General features: G+C 40.5%; 1 protein-coding gene across 3 annotated transcripts in view; it reads left to right on the forward strand.

The window, feature by feature from the left end:
- ADAMTS14 (ADAM metallopeptidase with thrombospondin type 1 motif 14) overlaps window positions 1-22237 on the forward strand; it is a 158405-nt gene that overhangs the window by 118763 nt on the left and 17405 nt on the right. For all 3 annotated transcript variants that reach the window (XM_083148484.1, XM_083148485.1, XM_083148486.1), the window contains exons 11-16: window positions 686-834; window positions 14565-14740; window positions 15235-15368; window positions 16852-16975; window positions 20412-20495; window positions 21652-21815. In XM_083148484.1, the coding sequence (XP_083004610.1) occupies window positions 686-834; window positions 14565-14740; window positions 15235-15368; window positions 16852-16975; window positions 20412-20495; window positions 21652-21815 (831 nt within the window). The remainder of the gene's footprint in view (window positions 1-685; window positions 835-14564; window positions 14741-15234; window positions 15369-16851; window positions 16976-20411; window positions 20496-21651; window positions 21816-22237) is intronic.

Here is a 22237-nt window from a genome sequence, read left to right on the forward strand (position 1 = left end):
TAGCTCTTACTAACTGCTTTGGGGCTCATCTACATCTAAATGTAGCAGTACACACACACGCTTCTAGGTGCCACGTTCACAATCTCTCCATATATGGAATTAGACACGCCCTGTGGGTAGAGCATGACACGCCCTCTGAATGGGGTGCTTTGCAAAATTATACTACCAACTATAATCTCCCTGAAACTAGCTTTCAAAAGTAGGCAAGTATGGGGCTTTTGGAGGGGGCAGGGGGTTGTGTCCCAGCACATCCAAGTTGAAAAGCTATGTCACCCCCTTCTAACCCACCATTTAGAATGTATGCTTTCATGGGCAGGGACATCTTTCCTTATGTACTTTTTCCTCTCATATATATTCTATTTATTTTTAAGCCTTCCTCTATACAATGTAGTGTAATTAGTTGTTTTCTTATTTTTGCACATTTATGTATTATTAGGCCCTGCAGAACCCTTGTGGCACCTTATAAATAAACAATAATAATAATAATAATAATAATAATAATAATAAGCTAGCACTTGTAGTTTCATCACAGGTAGGCAGGCATTAGTTATTACTTCTATGGAGCTCTAGAACCATGTTGTAGTAGCTAGTGAAACATGTACTGCAAATACAAAACTAAAATATTTTACATAAAATCATGAAATTTATTTATTATTGGTACTGTTGTTTTATGACTTATTTTTAGTGGTGCTTTAAAGGCCACTGCATTTGGAAGACACCAGAGCAAATTTATAGTCAGGATGGAGGCTGGAGCTCCTGGTCACGGTTTTCCTCCTGTTCTCGGACTTGTGGAGGAGGGGTGCGTTCCCGTAGCAGGCAGTGCAGTAACCCATCGTGAGTATATTATGCTTTTACTTCTTGCACAACCGTGACCTTGTTCTATTGACTCCTACAGTGATCACATTGAATATTGTTGTGCTGATTATACACACATTTTCATATGCTAATAGTGTTTATGTTTTTGAATTTGTCTCCATTGTCAGCTGAATGTCTTACCTATGCATTATTTTCTGCAAAAGATCTCTTTCCTGAATGCCTTCCATTTGGATTTTGTAATGAGCTAGCCTAGCCAGGTGGTTCACAAATCTTTTTGAATCACAGCGCCCTAGAAAATGAAATGTTTTTTTACGGCACCCCTAGGTCAATGGTACTTTGTGTTTATATGTCATCAGTTATGTGGTGAGAAACAAGCTTAACTTACATTTGTCCACATACATTATTATTGAATGCCTCATGCACTGGTTTTGCCTAACACATTGACCACAAATATTTTGAGTTGGACTTGGACCACCAACCCAAGGCACCCCGGCAAGTGTCCTGAGGCACCCCAGGGTGCCACGGCACACAGTTTGGGAACCACTGAGTTAGCCATTGAAATAAGGTAAAGTTCAGGTGTCAGTCCTGTCATTCCATTTCAGTTGGCTTCATGTGATCTGTTGTAATTTACTGAAAGATGTATATCTTAGCGGGCATAGAGTACATACTTTGAGATTTTAGCATATTTTCTAAGCAACCTGTCTAGATTGCTTAGAAATTAAGCACAAAGTGTGTACACCCCATAGCAATGCACGCCGCCACTCATAGCTATCGCCAGCTCAGATCGCTACAGAAGCAGCGATCGTGATGTACTATTTAAAATAACCGTATTTTTTTATTTTTTGCTTAGCGCACATCACTACTTGTTCATGGGCGATCTAGACACGGGGAAGTTCAAGGGAAATTGCCTACCCTTAATCACATAGCATAAAACTTGTGTATTATCACGGCGCCCTATTTGCATATGTACGGCACCGTAGGGAAATCGCATCGCATGTAATTTATTCACTGCTCTGTCAGCCCCGGGCCATAGCATCGCATCGCATGTCCCGCAATCGCATGTGATTTTATAGGGTGCGCGATGCCATGACATTAGCTATACAATAATATGATTGTATATCCCAAAAATAGGTTAAACGCAACCCCCACTATCCACGCCACCCCGAAGCGTGGCGAGCGGCGGCGGAACACGTCATCTGACCTTTTCATTCCCCCACTATCCACGTCGGCGTGGAGTTGATTCTATATAGTGTGGCGAGTGCAGCGAGCCCGAAGCATGGTGAGCGCAGCGAGCCCCGCAAGGGGAGGTGGATTACTTTACATGTATTCCGCGTCCCTTCGCGGCAATTTTCCTACGCAGAATAGCCCACTAAGCAAATTGCTTACTGCTAATACACAAGTACCCAAAACTCTACCACAAATAACCATGTGTGTATGCCCCTTTACTGTCCATCATGTCAGTCAGTGAGGTCTTATGGCCTTATATCTTATGATATTCAGCCAGTTTCTGAGCGATTTTACATAATTTCAATAAATGGCTCAGAAAATGGTTGCATATCTCTGTGTGTAGACCACCCAGCATTTAAAAAACACGGCCCCGCGAGTCTGAATCTGGCCGTGATTAAGAACGGCCGCATTGGATAACGTACGTGCTCTGAAATTGTGTGGCATGTGTGGTGCGGGAGGATGAGCAGGGCCTTCTGAGCAATTACTGAAGCCACCTGAAGCATCCCTGTGAAGCTGCCCGAAGCCTCCCTGTGAAACTGCCTGAAGACTCCCTGTGAAGCCACCTGAAGCCGCCGTGACACAGCCCTGAACCCGCCCCACCGCTCAGTGCTGGTTTTCAAAATACGGGGGACCCCTACCCCTACTCCTAAACACTTTTTGTGGTAGATTTCTCCGTGTGTATGGCCGTTTTGTAGTCTCTTCCTTTTCTCAGTGTTTTCCATAATGCAAAAAAGAAATGTACTGAGCGCAATAACCCTGAATATAGTCCCAGCTGCTGTCTCCAAGGGATACTCAACCCTTGGTAAGTAGGAAAACAAAGAAAAAGACAAAATAGACAGCGCTGCGGGACTATATTTAAAACATAAAATAAATTTTATTTATACAACACATTAAACTTCATATAAAAATTCTGGTCATATATGACACAATATCACCGGCCGGTGTTAGGTAAAAAATTATTTCATATCACTCTCCTTCTGACACCCAATGGTTAATTAATTTCAAGTAATACTGCACACTTGAGCAAAAAAAGTCAGTTCTCACAGTCCTTTAGTGCAATCGGAACTGGGTTAGTAAATATAGTAAAACTTGATACAGGCAACAATTTCCTGCTCCTCAGAGCCCGTGCAATTACAGTTAGTAGTATAGCAGGTAATCAGCTGTTTTTGGCTGAAGCTTTGGTTAGTATGTTTAGTAGCAGAAGGGTTAAGGATGCACGCGGTGCAGATCATTAGCAGTAAGCATATACTTGCTCTTTTAAAGCTTGATGGCACAGTCCCTTCCGGCTACCAGGAGCGGGTCCCCGGCTGCTAGCGCTTCCCAAATAATACAGCCTTCTCTGGGAATCCTCAGCTCCGGTTTCTGGGTCTCCGGCCGTGATCCGTCAGTGCGTGATGACGTAACTGATGACGCGTTTCTCCGCCTTGTAAAGTAATCGGCGGCTTCCTCAGATAGTTTACGCTACGTCTAGCCTTGCTTTTTATCTTCTGATAGCTCCTCCTATTGGGCGTATACTTGTAACGTGTGTCCGGCTTTTTTTTTGTATTTTGTAGATAAAGCTCTGTTTGTGTTATTGCTGGCTTTCAACCAAGCCTCGTTTTCAGACTATTAGCTTCCTGGATACCAGGATAGTTGTACAAATAGCCAGACCTCGTTTTAAACCCCATTGGTGTCATATAAAAAACGCACATTATAAAAAATTATATATATATATAAAAAAAAATTTTTTTAATCAATATAAAAAACTTCATATATAGACCTATTTTAATAATAATATAGATAAATCAAATGTCGCCACTTTCTTATTAATAATAAACATTACAAGAGGATTAAAGAATAAAAAATAAAAATAAATAAATAAATGCATGAGAGAATCTATCAATATACATAATTACATATAAATATATGTTAGAAGCAGAAATAGGTATAAAGATAAAATTAAAATGAAAAATAATAAATAAATACATATATATATATAAATAAAAAATAATAATAATAATAATAATCAACTTAAACCTAATAATAATGAAAAATAAATAATAATAAAAATAATGATAAGTACATACATGAATAAAAATGAATACATAAATAATCAAAATATTATGAATCAAAAAATCCATATGAATACACTAAAGTAAACTATAATCCTATTTCCTAATAAGTCTCATTAGGTTAGATAGTAGGGTACTTGTGAGTTATCTGGACGCCCGATTTTTTGATTGTATGCCTTAAGTTAAGGCATACAATCAGATACGATGCGATGCGATATCGCATCGCATCGCATCGCATGCGACCATCGGATGCGATGACCCGATTTTTCCATAGGAATCAATGTTAAAATGATTCCTATGGAAAAAGGGGTCCTTTTCATACCCCTACTATCCAAGTGGGCATGGAGTTGGATATAAACCTGTGGCGAGCGTAGCGAGCCACCGAGCCCGAAGCGTGGCGAGCGAAGCGAGCCCCGCGAGGGGACGGTATTCCGTGTCCCCTCGCGGGGCTCGCTACGCTCGCCACGCTTCGGGCTCGGTGGCTCGCTACGCTCGCCACAGGTTTATATCCAACTCCATGCCCACTTGGATAGTAGGGGTATGAAAAGGACCCCTTTTTCCCATTGAATTCCATGTTAAAATGGACTCAGTCCATTTTAACATTGATTCCTATGGAAAAATCGGGTCATCGCATCGCATCGCATCGCATCGCATCCGATGGTCGCATGCGATGCGATGCGATGTGCCCGATCCGACCCGATTTTGAAATCGGGCGTCCGGATAACTCACAAGTACCGATAGTAGACATATAGAGATAAGAATACAAATAATTCCTATTTATCGGGAATACCACACTATAATTCTATACCCATACAGACAACAATCTGATGGGTCTATCATTCGTACAATAATAAAGAATAAGATATAGCCAGAAACTCTCTCTATGTATATCAATATATACCAGTCTATATCTTCGGACTGTAGTATATATATATATATATATATTGAATTCTGAGACCGAAAGAGATTTCATTATATATGTCTCTTTAATATAGCTTCATCTCCTCTATCATGAGAGGGGGAGGGGAAAGAACTTGTTTAATGTTAATGTCTATACGTGATTGTTATGTTGATCCAAATTTCTAAATAAAATATTTATCCCAAGTGGGAGAGGCATAAAAAAACAGGGGGGGGGGGGGGGGAATTGGTGGTCAGGGGGGGGGGGGCGGGGGGGGTGGGAGTTAGTTAAAATGAAGAGGGAGAAAATGGGTACCTGAAGAACTTGAGGCTATGTAAATGGAGCTATAAGATTATAAACAGTAAATAAATTTAGTCTACAGGAGTTGCAAAAGAGAATCGATTATTCCTATATGTTGTTTAATTCGATAGTGTCGTTAAGGCCATTCGGCACCATCGTCCCCAATTGGAAAATCCAAAAAGCTTCTCTTCTACATATTCGGCCAAAACGATCTCCTCCTCTTTTCGTTGGTTTAATATGTTCTATAGCTTTAATATGGACATTTTTCATTGATTGTTCTTGGCAACTGGATATATGTTTGGACAAGGGGTGTGTCCTAATACCTCCTAGTATATTGCGCCTATGCTCCATAAAACGTGTGTGCAAACTCCTAGTGGTGCGACCCACATATTGTAGGCCGCAACCACATTCTATTACATAAATAACATAGGTTGTTTTACATGTTAAAAATTCTTTTATTTTATATGTACTCTTGTTGGAAAAAGATTTAAATTCTGTACTTTTTTGTTGTTCCCCATGTGAACAGGTCTGGCACTTGCTGTTTCCACACTTGTGGAACCCTATGGGTAGATTTGCTAACCAATTTTTATTTTCTTTTACTTCTTCTCTTCTATCGAAGTGGCTGTTAACTAATTTAGATTTTAAATTCTCACCTTTTTTGAAAATTACTTTATTTTTGGTCCCAAGGATATCCTTCAAGAGGTCATCCTGCTCAAGAATAAACATGTTCTTTCTTATGATTTTTTGTATTTCATATGCACAGTTATTGTACTGAGTTACAAACGCTACAGTTCTATCTTCATTTTCTGCTTTATTCTCTTTTTTCTTTTTTGATATTGATTCACCCAGAAGTCTACTTCTTTCAATTTGTTTGACTTCACTATATGCTTGATTAACTAATTTTTGTGGATAACCTTGTCCAATAAAGGAATCCATTAAAATTTTTGACTGTCTGTGGAAAGCCTCTTCTGAGGAACAATTCCTCTTAACTCTTATTAATTGACTCTTAGGAATGTTGTTTTTCCAGGTTTTGGCATGGGCACTATCAAACTTTAAATATCGATTCTGATCTACTGGTTTTACGTAGGTTTCTGTTTCGATTTTATTATTCCTGATGGAGAGCGCAATATCCAAAAAACTAATATGTGAAGTACTGTGAGTGGAAGTGAATTTAAGCCCATATTTATTGTTATTAAGATTATCCGTGAATTTAATCAGTGACTTTTCATCCCCTTCCCAAATTATAAATAAATCGTCAATAAATCTGCCATAGAGAACTAGGCCGCCACCGAGTTCGTTCCCCCACACATGTTCCTCTTCGAAGGCACCCATGTATAGGTTCGCGAAACTCGGGGCGAACCTAGTTCCCATGGCAGTCCCCCGTGTCTGTAAATAATAACGTGAATCAAACAAAAAATAATTGTGTTCCAAAATGAATGTGATAGCTTGAATTATAAGTTCACGTAGAGGGTCTGACATCCCATCATCAGTCTCCAAAACGTCCCTTATCATTTGCACCCCTTGTTTTTGGGGAATGTTGGAGTATAATGCCTCCACGTCGCATGTTAGGAGGTGATAGTTCTCCTTCCATTGGACTTCCTGAATTTTATTAAAAAAATGTTTAGTATCTTTGATGTGAGATCTCAGACCCTCTACGTGATCCTGTAAGTAGTGATCAACAAATTGTGATAGGTTATTGGTGAGGGACCCTACACCCGAAATAATGGGACGTCCAGGTGGTGAACAAAGTGATTTGTGAATTTTGGGTAAATAATAAAAAGTGGGAGTAATGGGATGTGCAGGAAAAAGAAAATTAAAAATGTCCTTGGATATTGCGCCCTCCGCCAGGGCCTGATCCAGTAGATCTCTAAGCTCAAACTAACACCGGCCGGTGATATTGTGTCATATATGACCAGAATTTTTATATGAAGTTTAATGTGTTGTATAAATAAAATTTATTTTATGTTTTAAATATAGTCCCGCAGCGTTTTCCATAATGATATGATTGGGGACAGTGCTGCAATCACACAAAAACTTAGAAAGACATTAGTTTCATTACTAAAACCCCATGATATAATAAAGTACATTGAACATAGTTCAAACAGACATGATTAAAATAGACTTATCTTTGCACCAATTAGATTTCAATACTGTCAGCTGGTGTAGATATTATTTCCAATGTGTGTGTAATATGATGTACAGTATAGGCTATGCTCAACCTCCTTTGAGATGGTAAGAAGTGTCCTCATCAATTATATGCTCACGGCTGATCAGATGTCACAGGAATAATGTTCCACAATTTAATGATTAGTGACAGGTAAAGTAGTAAATTCATACACCAGCTGGGAGGGGGGGGGGGGGGGAGAGACACACCGAGACTACGCACAATCTCACCCTTTCCCAAACCACCCCTGTAGATCTCTGCGTTATTTTTGACATTTAGAAAAGACTTTTATCTTGTATCCTAACCAACCTAATAAAGGCCGGTATCCAATTAGCAGGGGTAAATCATTTATAAGGGTTTGGTTTCGGCCGATATGTCAAATTTTTTTGGCTATCACGGTTGCGAAAATACATAAGTTTGTGGCTTTTACCATTTCCTGTGTATTTTTGCACAAATAGGATAGCTACAGGGCTTTTTAGATACAACCTAAGCATGAACAACTTTTCTGACTATGGGCAGGTAGCAAGACATAAAAAGACTTCCCATACAGTTTTCGAACGTGTTTTTGTGATGAATTCACTGATAAATACGCCATAACAGCTCATCATTGGCTTCCTGCACCGTACCTTTATACTGGCATGTAAATATGTATATCCAATGGAATACAGAAATTTGGGTACTGAAGCTCAAGAAAGATATACCCAAACCATTTTACTAGTATTAGTCGAGGTGCATATAAATAGAATGTATGGCTGATTGTTCCCCTTGAGACATCAGTCCCAAGCAGTAGCTGTCCATAAAGTGATGTATTGCTTTGCCTTCAGTGTATGCTTATTTGTGTATTGGGTGGTAAAGATGCCATGTGTTTCTCCTAGGGGTAGCATACCACGGGCATGTGCACATTATAATCCAGCCCTTGTTTGTAATGTCACTGTGCCAAGATTTCCAGACTTGAACATTAAGGGCCTTATTCTAGTTCACTCTTTCTGACAAAATCCTTCTTAGATGGATGGACAAAACCATGTGCACTGCAGGGGGGGGGGGGGGTAGATGTAAAATGTGCAGAGAGAATTAGATTTGGGTGAGTTATTTTGTTTCTGTGCAGGGTAAATACTGGCTGCTTTATTTTTACACTGCAATATAGATCTCACTTTGAAGTAAAACCCCCACCCAAATCTAATTCTCTCTACACAAGTTTGTGCCCCACCTGCAGTGCATATGGTTTTGTCCATCTAAGAAGAATTTTGTCAGAAAGAGTGAACTAGAATAAGGCCCTAAGTCACCCAAAGAGGCACAAGGTTTAGCCATTTAACTTAAGAAGAGACCGTATTAATCAGCAGGTGCACACACGACATCTATAGCAAAACCATTCATATGTGGAAATAAAAAAAAACAGAACTTCTGTGCCCAGCGCTTGTGAGCAATCCTTCAAATTCCAGCCCTGTGAAATGTAAGCACATGCAATGCTTCTGGTGGATCTTTCTTCTACTCACAGCCACATCTGTATGATCTTTTTGTTCTTTCTCCACCGTATTTTCGGATTACATAAACACAGACTTGGCACGAGTCATATAGCAAAACAATAAATTTTCAGAAGTTTGGATTTATTGAAGGCAAATGTTAATATAGCTGAAAGCCATCATTTGCTGTTTCAACTGCTTCTACTTTCTCTGATGTTTTTTTTCTTTCTTTTTCTCGTAACCCATCTCATTTATTTCGACTGTACGTCATCACGAGATTTAGTGCTTTAGTCTGTAAGACAATTGAGCTCTGGACAAACTTCTGCTCAGAAGTGCCCAGAACATGAGTGAATTTTAAATCAAGTACGTTATCAACCAATGAATATGAATGAAGAAGTTAACAAAGGGCAAAAAGAAGAAATTCCACTGAGTTATGCAGCAAGCACATGCATAAGTTATACAAATGTGTATGTTATCACCAGTCATCGTACATCCTCAACCGCTGTAAAGGGATAACAGCGAATATAGATTTTAAATCCGTGATGAGGAAATAGTCTTTTCCAAACAGTATTATACAGTATAATCATCTATCAGGGATGAGGAACCTTTGGCCCTCCAGCTGTTGTTGAACTGAGCATCCCAGCATGCCCTGCAACAGTTTTAGCATAGCCAAATAGCAAAACTGTTGCAGGGCATGCTGGGATGTGTAGTTCTACACAATTGCAAATAAAACATTTTCACCACCTGTGAATATTTCACAAATTTTCAGCCAGTAATGAAAACACCTGTGCTCTAGCTAGGATATATAGAAAGCAGGCCCTCTAAGTAGATCCGTAGGGCCTTTTTCATACACAACCATTTTACCCGTATGGACAATATATTTTTTTTCGTGGATCAGTTGCTTTCACAAGCAATATATTTATGCTGTGTGTACTATTATGTCCGTATATGTTACATTTGTTGTCAAATTTGTTGATTGTTGTCAATCATTTGATGACCGTGGATGGGTAGAAGGTTAATTGACAACTAAATTTCATGGTGTGTGAAAGTGTGCATTAGGTTAAGTGCATCACTATATTATGGTGATGGCCCGGCATGGCAGCTGTCCTTGGCAGGGGTTATTAACGGCTGTACCATGGCGACAGTGCCATATTTGCCTCATCGGAAGCATGTATTTCTCTGTTTAACTACAAAAACAGGATTTTTTTTCCATCTGGGCAAAACCATTGTGTGTGAAAAGGCCTGTAGGATAGGAATTGAGAAACATAGCTCTAGCCAGCACAGTAACATATAGCACCGGTTTGTTAAATTTGTTTTACTTTTTACTATTTTTAGCCTCTTACACAGGGGTGTCAATAAGGCAACTGATACCCATTGGGGCCCATATGTTGGATGGAAGAAAAAGTTGAAAGAAAAAGAAATGTAACAATTTGATGTTAAGTGTTAGTCACACACAGATTCTGATATCTCAACACAACAGAGACAATTAATCTCAAAAGTGTATTAAATCATGTTTAAACATTCATATACTGTATATGGCACTTAACAGTGCAAACATACTCATGTCTGATATTAATACCCCTTTCAGACATACGCGAAAATCCCGGGTTTTTTCACATGAACGCGCCCAAACCCGGGACTAGCGTATGTCTGAAAGGGTATACCCGGGATTTCACTCCCGGATACTGAGCACCTGCAATTGACCAGGGTTTTTCCCGGTATTTAACTCCCAGGTATAATACCTGGCTTATGTCTGAATGGGTTTACCCGGGTTTTTCAGTTTTACACATGTGACAACGCTTTTTTTTACTGCCCGGGCGTCTTCTGATGAGGTCATCAGCTGCAGCCGCGGAAGAAGCCTCAGGCACACGTGCGGCGGAGCAAGCAGAGGCAGTGGCTGCATGTTGCTCCTGTGCTCCCTTTCCAGCAACAGGGTGTCCCTGGGGTAGGGAAATGAAAAGGTGATATAAGGAATCCAGGATTGCCCTTGTCACTTCCTGCACCAACACACACACCGTGGAGATGCCTACACCAAACAAACAGGCTATTGTGCGGTACTCGCCAGGGGTAGCATACCACCACAAGACAATTGCCAGTCTCCTGCTGGGGGAAATAGGCTGTCTCCAACGTGTTGTTTGCCTGGTAAGTGCCGGGGAGAGGAGTTTCAAAAGATAATTAAAGGTTCCATGCGACATCCTAAAATGTGCCAGCCATTGATTATCCTCAAATGCCTCCACCGTAGCCCAGAAAACCTGCCCATGTTGCTGATCTCTAGCCCACAGTGTACGAGCTGACACACCAGTCACACGCAGTATGGATGCGATGCTGGACATGATCAAAGTTCTCCTCCGGCGTAAGTAATGCCGGCGATTGGCCTCCCTCTCCACCAAAAAATGATACCTCCTTCTCTGCATCTCACACTGTGCAACAATGAACAGCATGTGTAGCTTAATCCAAGCATCAAAGCCTGCATAACACACCAAATCCACAAGAGCAGACAAACTCTCCATCCTCCACATGTTCTCAGCAGCCATAACAGCAATGTATTGTGGGAACTCCCCACAGGCCCTTTTGTAGCCAGCCCCCACCTTTGCATGATGTCATTCTTGTGAGCCAGCAAAGTGTCCCATTTTAATGATGAAACACTGAAATGCTTGAAAAGCCTGGCTTATGTGTGAAAGGGGTATACCCGGGTTTTTCCCGGGTCTGAGGTGTAGTGTGAAAGGGGGTCTGTTACTAAAATCCCAGGAGTGACCTGGGTTGAAAATCCCGGGTAAACCTGGCCAAAATCCCGGGTAGTATGTCTAAAAGGGGTATAAGTTACAACAAGCAGTACACTAGAAGCATGAAGCATTAAATGCTATACAGCAATCTACATATCCAAATAATAAAGTGTTAGGGCCAGATGTACTAAGCTAGAAAAGCAATAAAATGGAAAGTGATAAACCACTGGCCAATCGGCTCCTATCTGTCATTTTTCAAACACAGCCTGTGGCATGGTAGTTAGGGGCTGATTGGCTGGTACTTTGTCACTCTCCATTGTATCACTTTTCTAGCTTAGTACATCTGCCCCTTAGTGAGTTGGCTTTGTTCATAGTAGGGGCTACTGTAATTCAGAATTCCTAGCAAGTCAGTTACATTGTATGCACAGAAAAAAAATTGTGATTTTTGTGGCATACGGCTGTACTACCTCCATCCATCTGCTTGCAGAACTAGCTGTCATCATCATCATCAGCTCACAGTTGCACCAGCCCAATCCATGGTGCAAGAGATCCATCTGAAATCAGGACAGGTGCTACGGTTGGGGATGGCAGAGGGAGTGCCAACGAATGACATAGCCAGCTTTCAAACTGGAGGGAGATAAATAGATCCAGGTGCTTCAGGTTACTGACACAATAATAGCTTGTAGAAAAGGAACTAGGCCAGGGGTTATACTGGAATGTGCAACTGAATGTGATGGAGAGTGCCCTAATCGAACAAATGTCAGTAACTGATTGTGTCTGTAATAACATTCAATAACATCCAGTAATAATTATCTTACAGCAAGTACAGTACATGGGTAGCCATTAACAAGTTGGGTCTAATATGGATTGTCAATCCATACCAATAGGATAAGTGCAACATGAAGCTAAAAGTCAGTGCAGTACAGTGCGGTACAGTGTGGTACAGTGCGGTACAGTGCAGTACACTCAACAACCCATTTGTTTCCAGCAATTGTTGATGACTCCTGCGATTTATAGTTTGGGGGCAATCACAGGGGTCCCACCAGGAAGGCAGGGTGGACCATCATCATATGCTGACAGAGCTAGCTTGGGGGAATTGAGGCTGTCAGGCAGGCAACCAGTGTAGGAGAGGGTAGAACCTCCCTGCAGCTCTCTACCGAATCTGTTCTAGATGAACAATAGCATATATCAGAGGTTCCCAAACGTGGTCTTCAAGGCACCCTATTGGTCCAGGTTTTAACTCCATGCTTGGCAACAAGTGACCTAATTAATACATCAGTCAATTTTACTTAACCAACTGCGCAGAGCTATGGATATCTTAAATACTTGGACTGTGGCATATATTATAGCATTATATAATACATGTCCAAAGCTGCTATACAGATGGATGTGGCCAGATGCTTAGAATGAGAAATGGGAGAAAAATGAAGTCTGTAGTGCTGGAAGTGAGTGTAATATTTCCAATTTAATTTTAAATATAGTATCTTGTAACAATAACATATTCTACTATGACATATCCTAGAAAAGCAATACAAACCCATAAATCAGTAAATGCTTCACTATTCTACCATAATAAATCATTTACATATAAAATTGTCTCATGTAATAACTGCTGTCAATCCATTAATGTGCAATTCATAAAGCTGAGCAATCACAATAGTAATGAACAATGTGCGTTCATTTATTTCTAAGTTGGATAATAAAACATGACATTTCACTTTTGTAATATTACATTGGCAGAACAAATAGTACTGATTAACAGAAAACAAATGAATCCTTATACTAATAAAACATGATAAATGTAGCAATGGCAGATATTATTCAATCTTCAATGTCCAGGAGCCATATAGGTGATAAAGCTGATATTCAGACAAGCCGAGCTGACAGCAATGATATATGGAGTCAGCTGTATTTTGAGTCTAGTATCATGGGGCTAGTTGTAAAATCTAGTTCTCAGCAATAACTGTGATTAGAACAAGCCGCACAATAAATAATTCACCCAGTTCTCACCGGTTTAGGAACTTCTGTTCCACAGGAGGATTTCGGGTTTGTACTCTTACATGCATAGTCTCGCACTGTTCAGCCACAAAATGCATCACCATTATCATTCAAAGCCTCTTGGCAGAGGATTGCACTTTAAAGTCAACAAAAGTGTAAATAAATATAATTCAGCAATGCTGTAACCATATGAGTTCCAGCCAAATATAGACGAAGAAACTCCGTGTTTGTTAGTTGTAGCAGTGCCAAGCACTTGATAGAGTCAATCTAGGCAGTGGTTTATCCATGTTTGCAAGTTTTAAAAATGGCTTGTACTTGAAAGGATAGAAAATAGAAGAGAATGAGAATGTTCACTCATCAGGGATGTCAGTATTGTCGTTGTTACATGTTTCACTTATCGGTGCACTTATAAAATCAAGGACGAGGTCCAGCTCCAACTGATTATATGCTCTCCCCTAACCTAAAATCGTATTTGAAATCTTTGTCCCTAATAATTCAATCTCAGTTGTGCACATGGCTGAGGTATGAGGAGCCCGTATGTCCCCCTCCAGTAGAAATTTAAAGGTCTTGCAAGCAGGGACCACGCTGCTTTTATGCAACTTGTGGGTTGTATTTCTGTAATTGCAGGTATGTGTATGTAGATTATTAAGTCTAGCTCCCCTGCACAGGATTCTGAAACCGTTGTGGCACCATAAAAAACAAAATATAGTAATACAATTTACCAATCTACCCATCTCCTCATATTAGAACATGCTAAATCTAAATTAGAAACCATTTGGTTAAAGGCCTTATTATATAGTAGTGTGCTAAAAAAATGTATAGTATTCGGATGACTTATTGTTGTGTTTGCTGAATATGCACAAGTATAGACAATGTTGGCATGATCTCAGACCCTTATGATTGTGCTTTGTTTAATGTGTTCCGCAGACCAGCATATGGAGGCCGTGACTGCCCCGGTGCCACCTACGAGTATCAGATGTGTAACACTGAAGAATGCAGAGGGGTATTTGAAGACTTCCGTGCCCAGCAGTGCACCCAGCGTAACTCCTACTACACTCATCAGAACATCAAACACACCTGGCTTCCGTATGAGCATCATGATGGTGAGAGCGTTTTAAACTTAAAGCTGCTGTCTACCTTTAGATAATAACAGTTCCCTATCTAGTGTCCAACCATAACCGTAAAAAAGCTTTCATCCCCTTTATTTATAGCTTGAGCCACAGTGGGGCAGATGTATTAAGCCTTAGCAAGAGATAAATGCAAGGGTGATAAGGAGAGATAAACATCCAGCCAATCACCTGCTAACTGCCATGTTACAGACTGTGTTTGAAAAAAGTCAGTAAGGAGCTGATTGGCTGGACGTTTATCTCTCCTTATCACCCTTGCATTTATCTCTTGCTAAGGCTTAATACATCTGGTATTACTATACATATGCATTTCATCCTAGACATCCCTTTACACGATTCACGGTTCATGGAACCCTATCTGCAGTGACATGTATGGCATCATATAAGCAGGAAATATAGTACATAAAGTACTTGTAATTTATAGCATTCCCCATGGTCCCTGCCGACAGCATTGTTCTTTTCCACAACAGATGCGCAAAAGTGTGAACTCATCTGCCAGTCCAAGGAAACGGGAGATGTGGTTTTTATGAATCAGGTGGTACATGATGGCACCCGATGCAGCTATAAAGACCCATATAGCGTCTGCGCCAGAGGGGATTGTGTGGTGAGTACTTAGACCTAGAAAAGGTTATATTTGTAACAATCGTTATTCAATAACCTATTTGCTGTTCTTTAAAATAGCCCAGCTATTAGGGCATATTCCTAACATCGGGTCTGAATGAGAGGTGGACGAGAAAGCGCCCAATGTAATTATGCATGCGTCCCAATGATTAGCAGTGATGACCAAGACACAGATCAGAACTGCATTAAAATTTAAATGGCATACTATTTATTAATGATTTATATACAGTTTCTTGGTACTTGTGTATTATCTGGGTGCCCGATTTTTTCATCGCATGCCACTACTTAAGGCATGCAATTTTTCATTGTAAAAACCCAATTTTTAATTGTATAGTCACCTATGGGTGATTTCGTGCCCCCACTATCCAACTACGCATGGAGTTGATTGTATATAGTGTGGCGAGCCACCGAGCCCGAAGCGTGGCGAGCAGACACGGATTACTTTACATGTATTCTGCGTCTCCTCACGGGGCTCGCTATGCTCGCCACGCTTCGGGCTCGGTGGCTCTCTGCGCTCGCCACACTATATGTAATCTACTCCATGCGTAGTTGGATAGTGGGGGTATGAAATCACCCATGGGTGACTATACAATTAAAAATTGGGTCTTTACAATGAAAAATCGCATCGCATGAATTGTATGCCACTATATTGCCAGATATTACATAAGTACTAGTTTCTTATATAGCGCAACATATTCCGTTGCGCTTTACAATTGGAAACAGTGATAAAACAAACTAGGTAGTAACAAACCTAGAGGTACAGTAGTAGGGCCAAGAGGTTGGAGAGCCCTGCTCGCAAGCTTACAATCTATAGGTATAATAAAAGGGATACATAAGGATAGGATTCCATAGCATGGCAGTCTCACCAGATTACAGGACAGTCCTGATGGGATGCAATTAGATATAAATACTAGGGTCTCTTTCTCTGCAGAGTAGGATCCTACTGCAGTAGTGCATTCATATTACATCCTCCCAAATGCCAGGTAGTTTTCTGTCATCGTACTGTATGTTCCATTTGTTAAACATACCAGATAGTCTGTTTATAGCAGATATATATTCCCTACATTGTAAGTCGCTGAATCCCTGCCACTGCTGTATACAAGGAAAATGAACAATGTGGGTATATATAGAAAGATTATTGTGTTTACTGACCTAAGTATAGAAAAAAAGTATACTATGGTTTTCATTATATAGAAGTATATATTTTATCAGATGACAAATTAGATTGTACTTGTAGGTTAGCAACATCAGTAAAAATAGTATTTATGTATTATTGTTTGTAATACAGCACCACCATTTTCCGTAGTGCTGTACGAAAAATATGCAAAACCTAACTGTAAGGGCCCCTCACTTTGTAGATATTTAGAATATTTCCTTTCCCTTGAGATTTTACTTCAGTTCTGTGACAAGAAACATCATCTAACCTGAATGTGTCTTAACAGAAAAATCGGTGTTTTGTATTATAGCATGTCGGATGTGACAAGGAAATCAGCTCCCTAAAAGAAGATGATAAGTGCGGGGTTTGTGGAGGAGATAATTCTCATTGTCGAACCGTGAAAGGAACATTGGTTAAATTGCCAAAGCAGTCCCGTAAGCAAGTTTATTTTGTGTTCTCTTAAATAAAAGGCAGATTACATTGTCATGTACATTAGTTTAATGTATATACAGTATGTTAGAGTATGACACCTTGATTAATTGGGATTCATGCAAGAGAAGAACTTAATTGTAGGCATTCCAGCTGGAAAAATCCTAGATGAATATACAGATGCAAATGCAACATGCTGTGCTGTGTGCAATCGCTTTGTCATCTCACTGTGTGCACAGTTGTATTGTACGTTTCTGTAGGGACTGGAATGTGTGGAAATATCAGGATGCTGAAAACCATAAAGAACACACACACACACACACACACACACACACAGACATGGCCCTGGTTTAATGTTCCACAAACACAAATGACAAGATGCTTCTTGTGTGTTTCCATAGCGATGCATTTATCGGTACTTGTTTCCTAGCAGGGCGCCCCCCAAGCTATTTGCTTAGTGGGCTATTCTGCGTAGTGAAATCACATCGCACATCGCATCGCATGGCTTTTTGTGCCTTGCGATGTGTGCGATGCGATCTCAGTAGTTTATTTAGTTAATTTATTCACTGCACCCTGAGTGAAATTGCATCGCAGATGAGATGAGATCTCAGTAGTTCACACCTAAAACAGCACCACTCTCCACGTCACACCGAAGCGTGGCGAGTGCAGCGGAACGCATCCTCCAACCTTTTCATACCCCTCCTATCCACGTCGGCGTGGAGTTAATTTTATATAGTGTGGCGAGCGCAGCGAGCCACTGAGCCTGAAGCATGGCGAGGGTAGCGAGCCCCACGAGGGTACGCTGATTACTTTACATGTATTGCTCGCTGCACTTGGCACGCTTCGGGCTCGGTGGTTTGCTGCGCTTGCCACACTATATAAAATCAACTCCACGCCGACGTGGATAGTGGGGGTATAAAAAGGTCAGAGGATGCGTTCCACCGCCCCTCGCGGGGCTCGCCACGCATCTGGGTGACATGGAGAGTGGTGCCGTTTTAGGTGTTTTACCATATGAACTACTGAGATATCATCTCATCTCACATCTCACGCCACAAAAAAGGGCCATGCGATGCGATTTCACTCAGGGTGCAGTGAATAAATTAACTAAATTAACTACTGAGCGTACGTAGGAAATCTGGGCGCCCTGCTAGGAAACAAGTACCCATTTATCTTATGAAGGTAGAACGTACCAGTTTGCTAGATAAATATCATCCCACTTGTTTCCCAGTGCACTACAATAGAAAATGTTGAGATTCTCTAGTATCAAAAACATACAGTAATGTCATTTCTTCTTTAACTCTACCTTCAAAGTAATTACATTCATCAATTCATTAATGAATTCCAAAAACTTTGCCTTGCCTAGTGTGTTAACTATGTATTATCAATTAGTACATAACTTCTCTCTGGAATCACTCTAGGACTCCCAAACATGATGACAAAGGTTGTATGAGTCATCAGAGAGTGGATCCGTCTGAATGCTGTCTGGCTCAGAGTAGACAGTTTTTCTGGACAGCCAAGGAAATCATGGAAAAGCCATGCTTTATGCAAGCTAAGGATTTTCTTTTTGGAGAACATGAACATTAGGGCATAGTATAAATATCATCAGGGTGAAGCAAAAAAAAGAGACTACCAGATTTTAAAGGTTAACTAAAAAGGCATGGCAAATATTATTCAAAATGTTAGCACATAATATAAAAGTGCATGGAATACATTTATTTTACATTGGTTTTGAATATGATATCGTCATTTCTTGGTGTATAACAGCCTGCATCTCATGAATGGCTCTTGGTTAATGTTTGTAGACCTCAGCCGCCCTGTTGGCTGTATAGATTCCTATCATGAGGCAGATGAGGATTGTTTTCTTCCCAATAATGAAAATTCTGCTTCTGACCATAGCCAGACAAATGACCGAACTTCATCAAGAAATTGCAACAATAATGCTGGAAATGAGCCGCTGAGTTCTGCGAAACCTCAGAAATCAATTACAAATGTGTATCATAATTGAAGGCCACCATCTGGATGATATCATATTCAAATCATTTCAAAATAAACTGTATTCGCCACACTTTTAGAACATGTACTAAAATGTTGAATAGCAATTACCATGCCTCCTTTGTTAACCTTTAAAACATGGGAGTTTTTTTTTGCCTTACCCGGTATTTAACTGATTGGGGGTTATAATGAAAAAGACAGGGAAATCACAGGCGTGCCTTTGGCCCCTAAAAGCCTGTTGGATTCGCTGCCTTTGAGTAAGTCCTGGGCTACGCACAGACTGTGCACACAGGAAAAATCTTCCAATGATGAATGATTGTTTATAGATTTGGAGCAATTCTCACATATATTCGCAGCCTATTTGCAGGTTTGCACGTGGTCGAATTTTACTCTGGCGGGGCAGCGACTATGTGATCGCAGGGCTCTGTAGATCAGGTCTGAATAAGGCCCATAATTGCCATGAATCATATTACCAGCTGTTTTCATGAATCCGCACACACATTTATGGGAGTATAGTGTCCTTGGATCTCTTATCACAAAACTTGCACTTGCACTTGCAATATTTAGATTTCCGCTGCACACAGTACTCTCCAACACTCTTCCATCCTTATCCCCTTCATTTCCCTTACTATCACTCCCCTACTCTTTCTCTCCAGTCATATTCCTCCCTTTTTCCCTCCCTCTACCTGTTCCATATATTTATTGTATTTTCATATGTTGATATGCCATTTTCAATATTTAATATTCTCCTGCAAAAAACACTGTAAATTTGCTATACGCTTGTAAAAGCCCAATTAAATGTAATATCTAAAAAAGAAAAAAAAATCAATGGCGGTTATTCATACACTTATCTGCTAATTTTCTGAGCCTTGCGATCAGATAACCACCGCCTCACCAGAGTGATATCCCACCTTGTACAAGGCTGTGAAAGGCTTGCGCAAATTTCACAGATTGGGGATGAGCTGCAAATCCATCACTCACCATCAAATGATTTTTCGGCCTGTGTGATAGAAACAGGCTGAGGGGCCAGAGCTGACGTCACTCACACACTCCCTAATAAAACACCTGGGCACGCCTGTGTTTTTCTGATACTCCCAGAAAATGGCTAACTACCACACCAATCGCTGACTTCCTAGCAATCCACTTGGGAAAAGCTTGGATTTTATTGCAGGGTTATTTACAGTTTCTTATATAGCGCAGCACATTCCATTGCGCTTTACAATTAGAAATAACAGTCATTAAACAAACTCGGTAGAAACAAACCGACATAGAGGTTGTCCTCGGCAATGCGCGCTACTATCTGTGCGCATGCACAGTTGATTGTTTATCGGCTGGGGTGCAAATTCGCAATCAGGTCTCAACCCATGACTTGATGTGACCACATGTGTTTTCATCTTTATTCATTGTAAAAACATAAAAATCTTGACAATGTTTTCACTTTTATTGCAGCTGGTGTTTTAAAAATGTTTGAAATTCCGGCAGGATCCAGACACATCCATATAGAAGAGACAGACGTATCGTCCAACAACCTAGGTAAGACTAGTCAGAAACCAAAAGGTGCAGCACAATTGAATAGTATTTGCCCATAATACTAACGCATAACACAGCCACTTCCCACTTGAAAAACTTCTGTATAACTAAGGATGTCAAACCTTACCTACTCTTCAGTTCTGTTTTGCAATTCTGAAAGGATCACAAAAGTTCTATAGAATGGGGAAATGTTAGCGGTCTGATTGGAAGGTTGAAAGAAATAGGGAGATAAAGAGTCACCTAGGAAGCACAGAGCAGATGCTCCTCAGTGTAGGTACGCCTTCGGACCAGCATCTACAGTTCTCTAGATAGACATATTAGTGCAGTTTGACTTACCAAGCAGTGCAAAAACTGAGATGGAATAAAGACATGGAATATTTTCTAGGGTGTTCAAGGGGGTTGCATTAAATATCATAGCGGTGGCAATCCCGACTGTCATAATTCCGACAGCTGCATCCCGACAGTCAGAATCCAGATGGCAAATACTGAGGTTAGGGTTTGGCATATTAGGGTGAGGGTTAAGCTGCGAGAGGGATGGTTAGGTTGCATGAAGGGTGTGTTAGGAGTATGCTGCAGGAGGTGTGTTTAGGGGTAAGGTTAAAACAATCAGCTGGAACTGACGGGATTATGGTGCTTGGGCTGCTGCTGTCGGCATTCTAACCATTAAGAACCTATCCTCTGGGATTATGATACCATTGTCTTCATGGCCATTACCATTCTCCTTACGCTTTTGAGTTTTGTACCAGCTTTTAGTTGGCAGAAGTCAGGCCTCAGTCGTTACTTTTAATAAGACCTATTTTTGCATCTGCATATTTCACTTGCCAGGCACACTAATAAATTAACTAGTAAATGAATGTAATAATAGCATATTCCACAAGCAAAATGACCACTTGTAATAAGGACAGACCCCACTGTTTAAAGTAAAAAGAGACATTCATATGTACAGTGCTGCAAACCACTTGTGGCGCCTTATAATGAAAGTGTAAGAATAATAAATCAATGTAATCTGCACATTGTACAATTGTGCCAGACAGTCAATGGGATGAAACACACAGGGATGTATAGAGGTTTGGTGAAAAAGAGGGAGAAAAACAAATATAGAAATAGGACACATAGACACTGAGGTTAATCCATGTTCATATCACATTCTGTATTACAGCTATTAAAAACCAAGTGAGTGGGAATTTTATTTTGAACGTTAAGGGCAAAGATACCAAATCAAAGACGTTTATAGAAATGGGTCTGGAGTGGGAGTACACCATTGAGGATGGCAAGAAAAGTGTGAAAACAACTGGACCATTACATGAACCTATTGTGATCTTGGTAAGCAATACGTGTATATGAGCATCATTCTCCATGTTACTGTATGCCTCCACATCCACAGCAACATCTTGTACCCATTTTATAATGTATTCAAAGGGACAGTGGCATGGGGGGGCAGAGCCAAAGCACCAGTCAAAACAGTTTTGACTGGCGCTTTGGCTCTGCCCCCCCCAAGAGGAAGTCCTGGATGGCTGCCACAGTGAAAAAATCTGTCCTCAGCTGCGCAACATGTTACCCACCCCTATATTAGGGGATATTCAGTCCATGATGATTTTTCTGACAGTCAGAAAATCTGCACCTTTTTTTGATTTTTGGTTGAATTTACATTCAACCCATTCAATCCAAGTGCTGATTTTTTGACTGCCAGAAAAATCAACACGGTCGGGAAATGATGGACACAGATGTTTCCGTGTCAGTATCTA

This window comes from Crinia signifera, chromosome 6 (genome assembly GCF_055691185.1).
Source record: "Crinia signifera chromosome 6, ASM5569118v1, whole genome shotgun sequence".
Classification (NCBI taxonomy): Eukaryota; Metazoa; Chordata; class Amphibia; order Anura; family Myobatrachidae; genus Crinia; species Crinia signifera.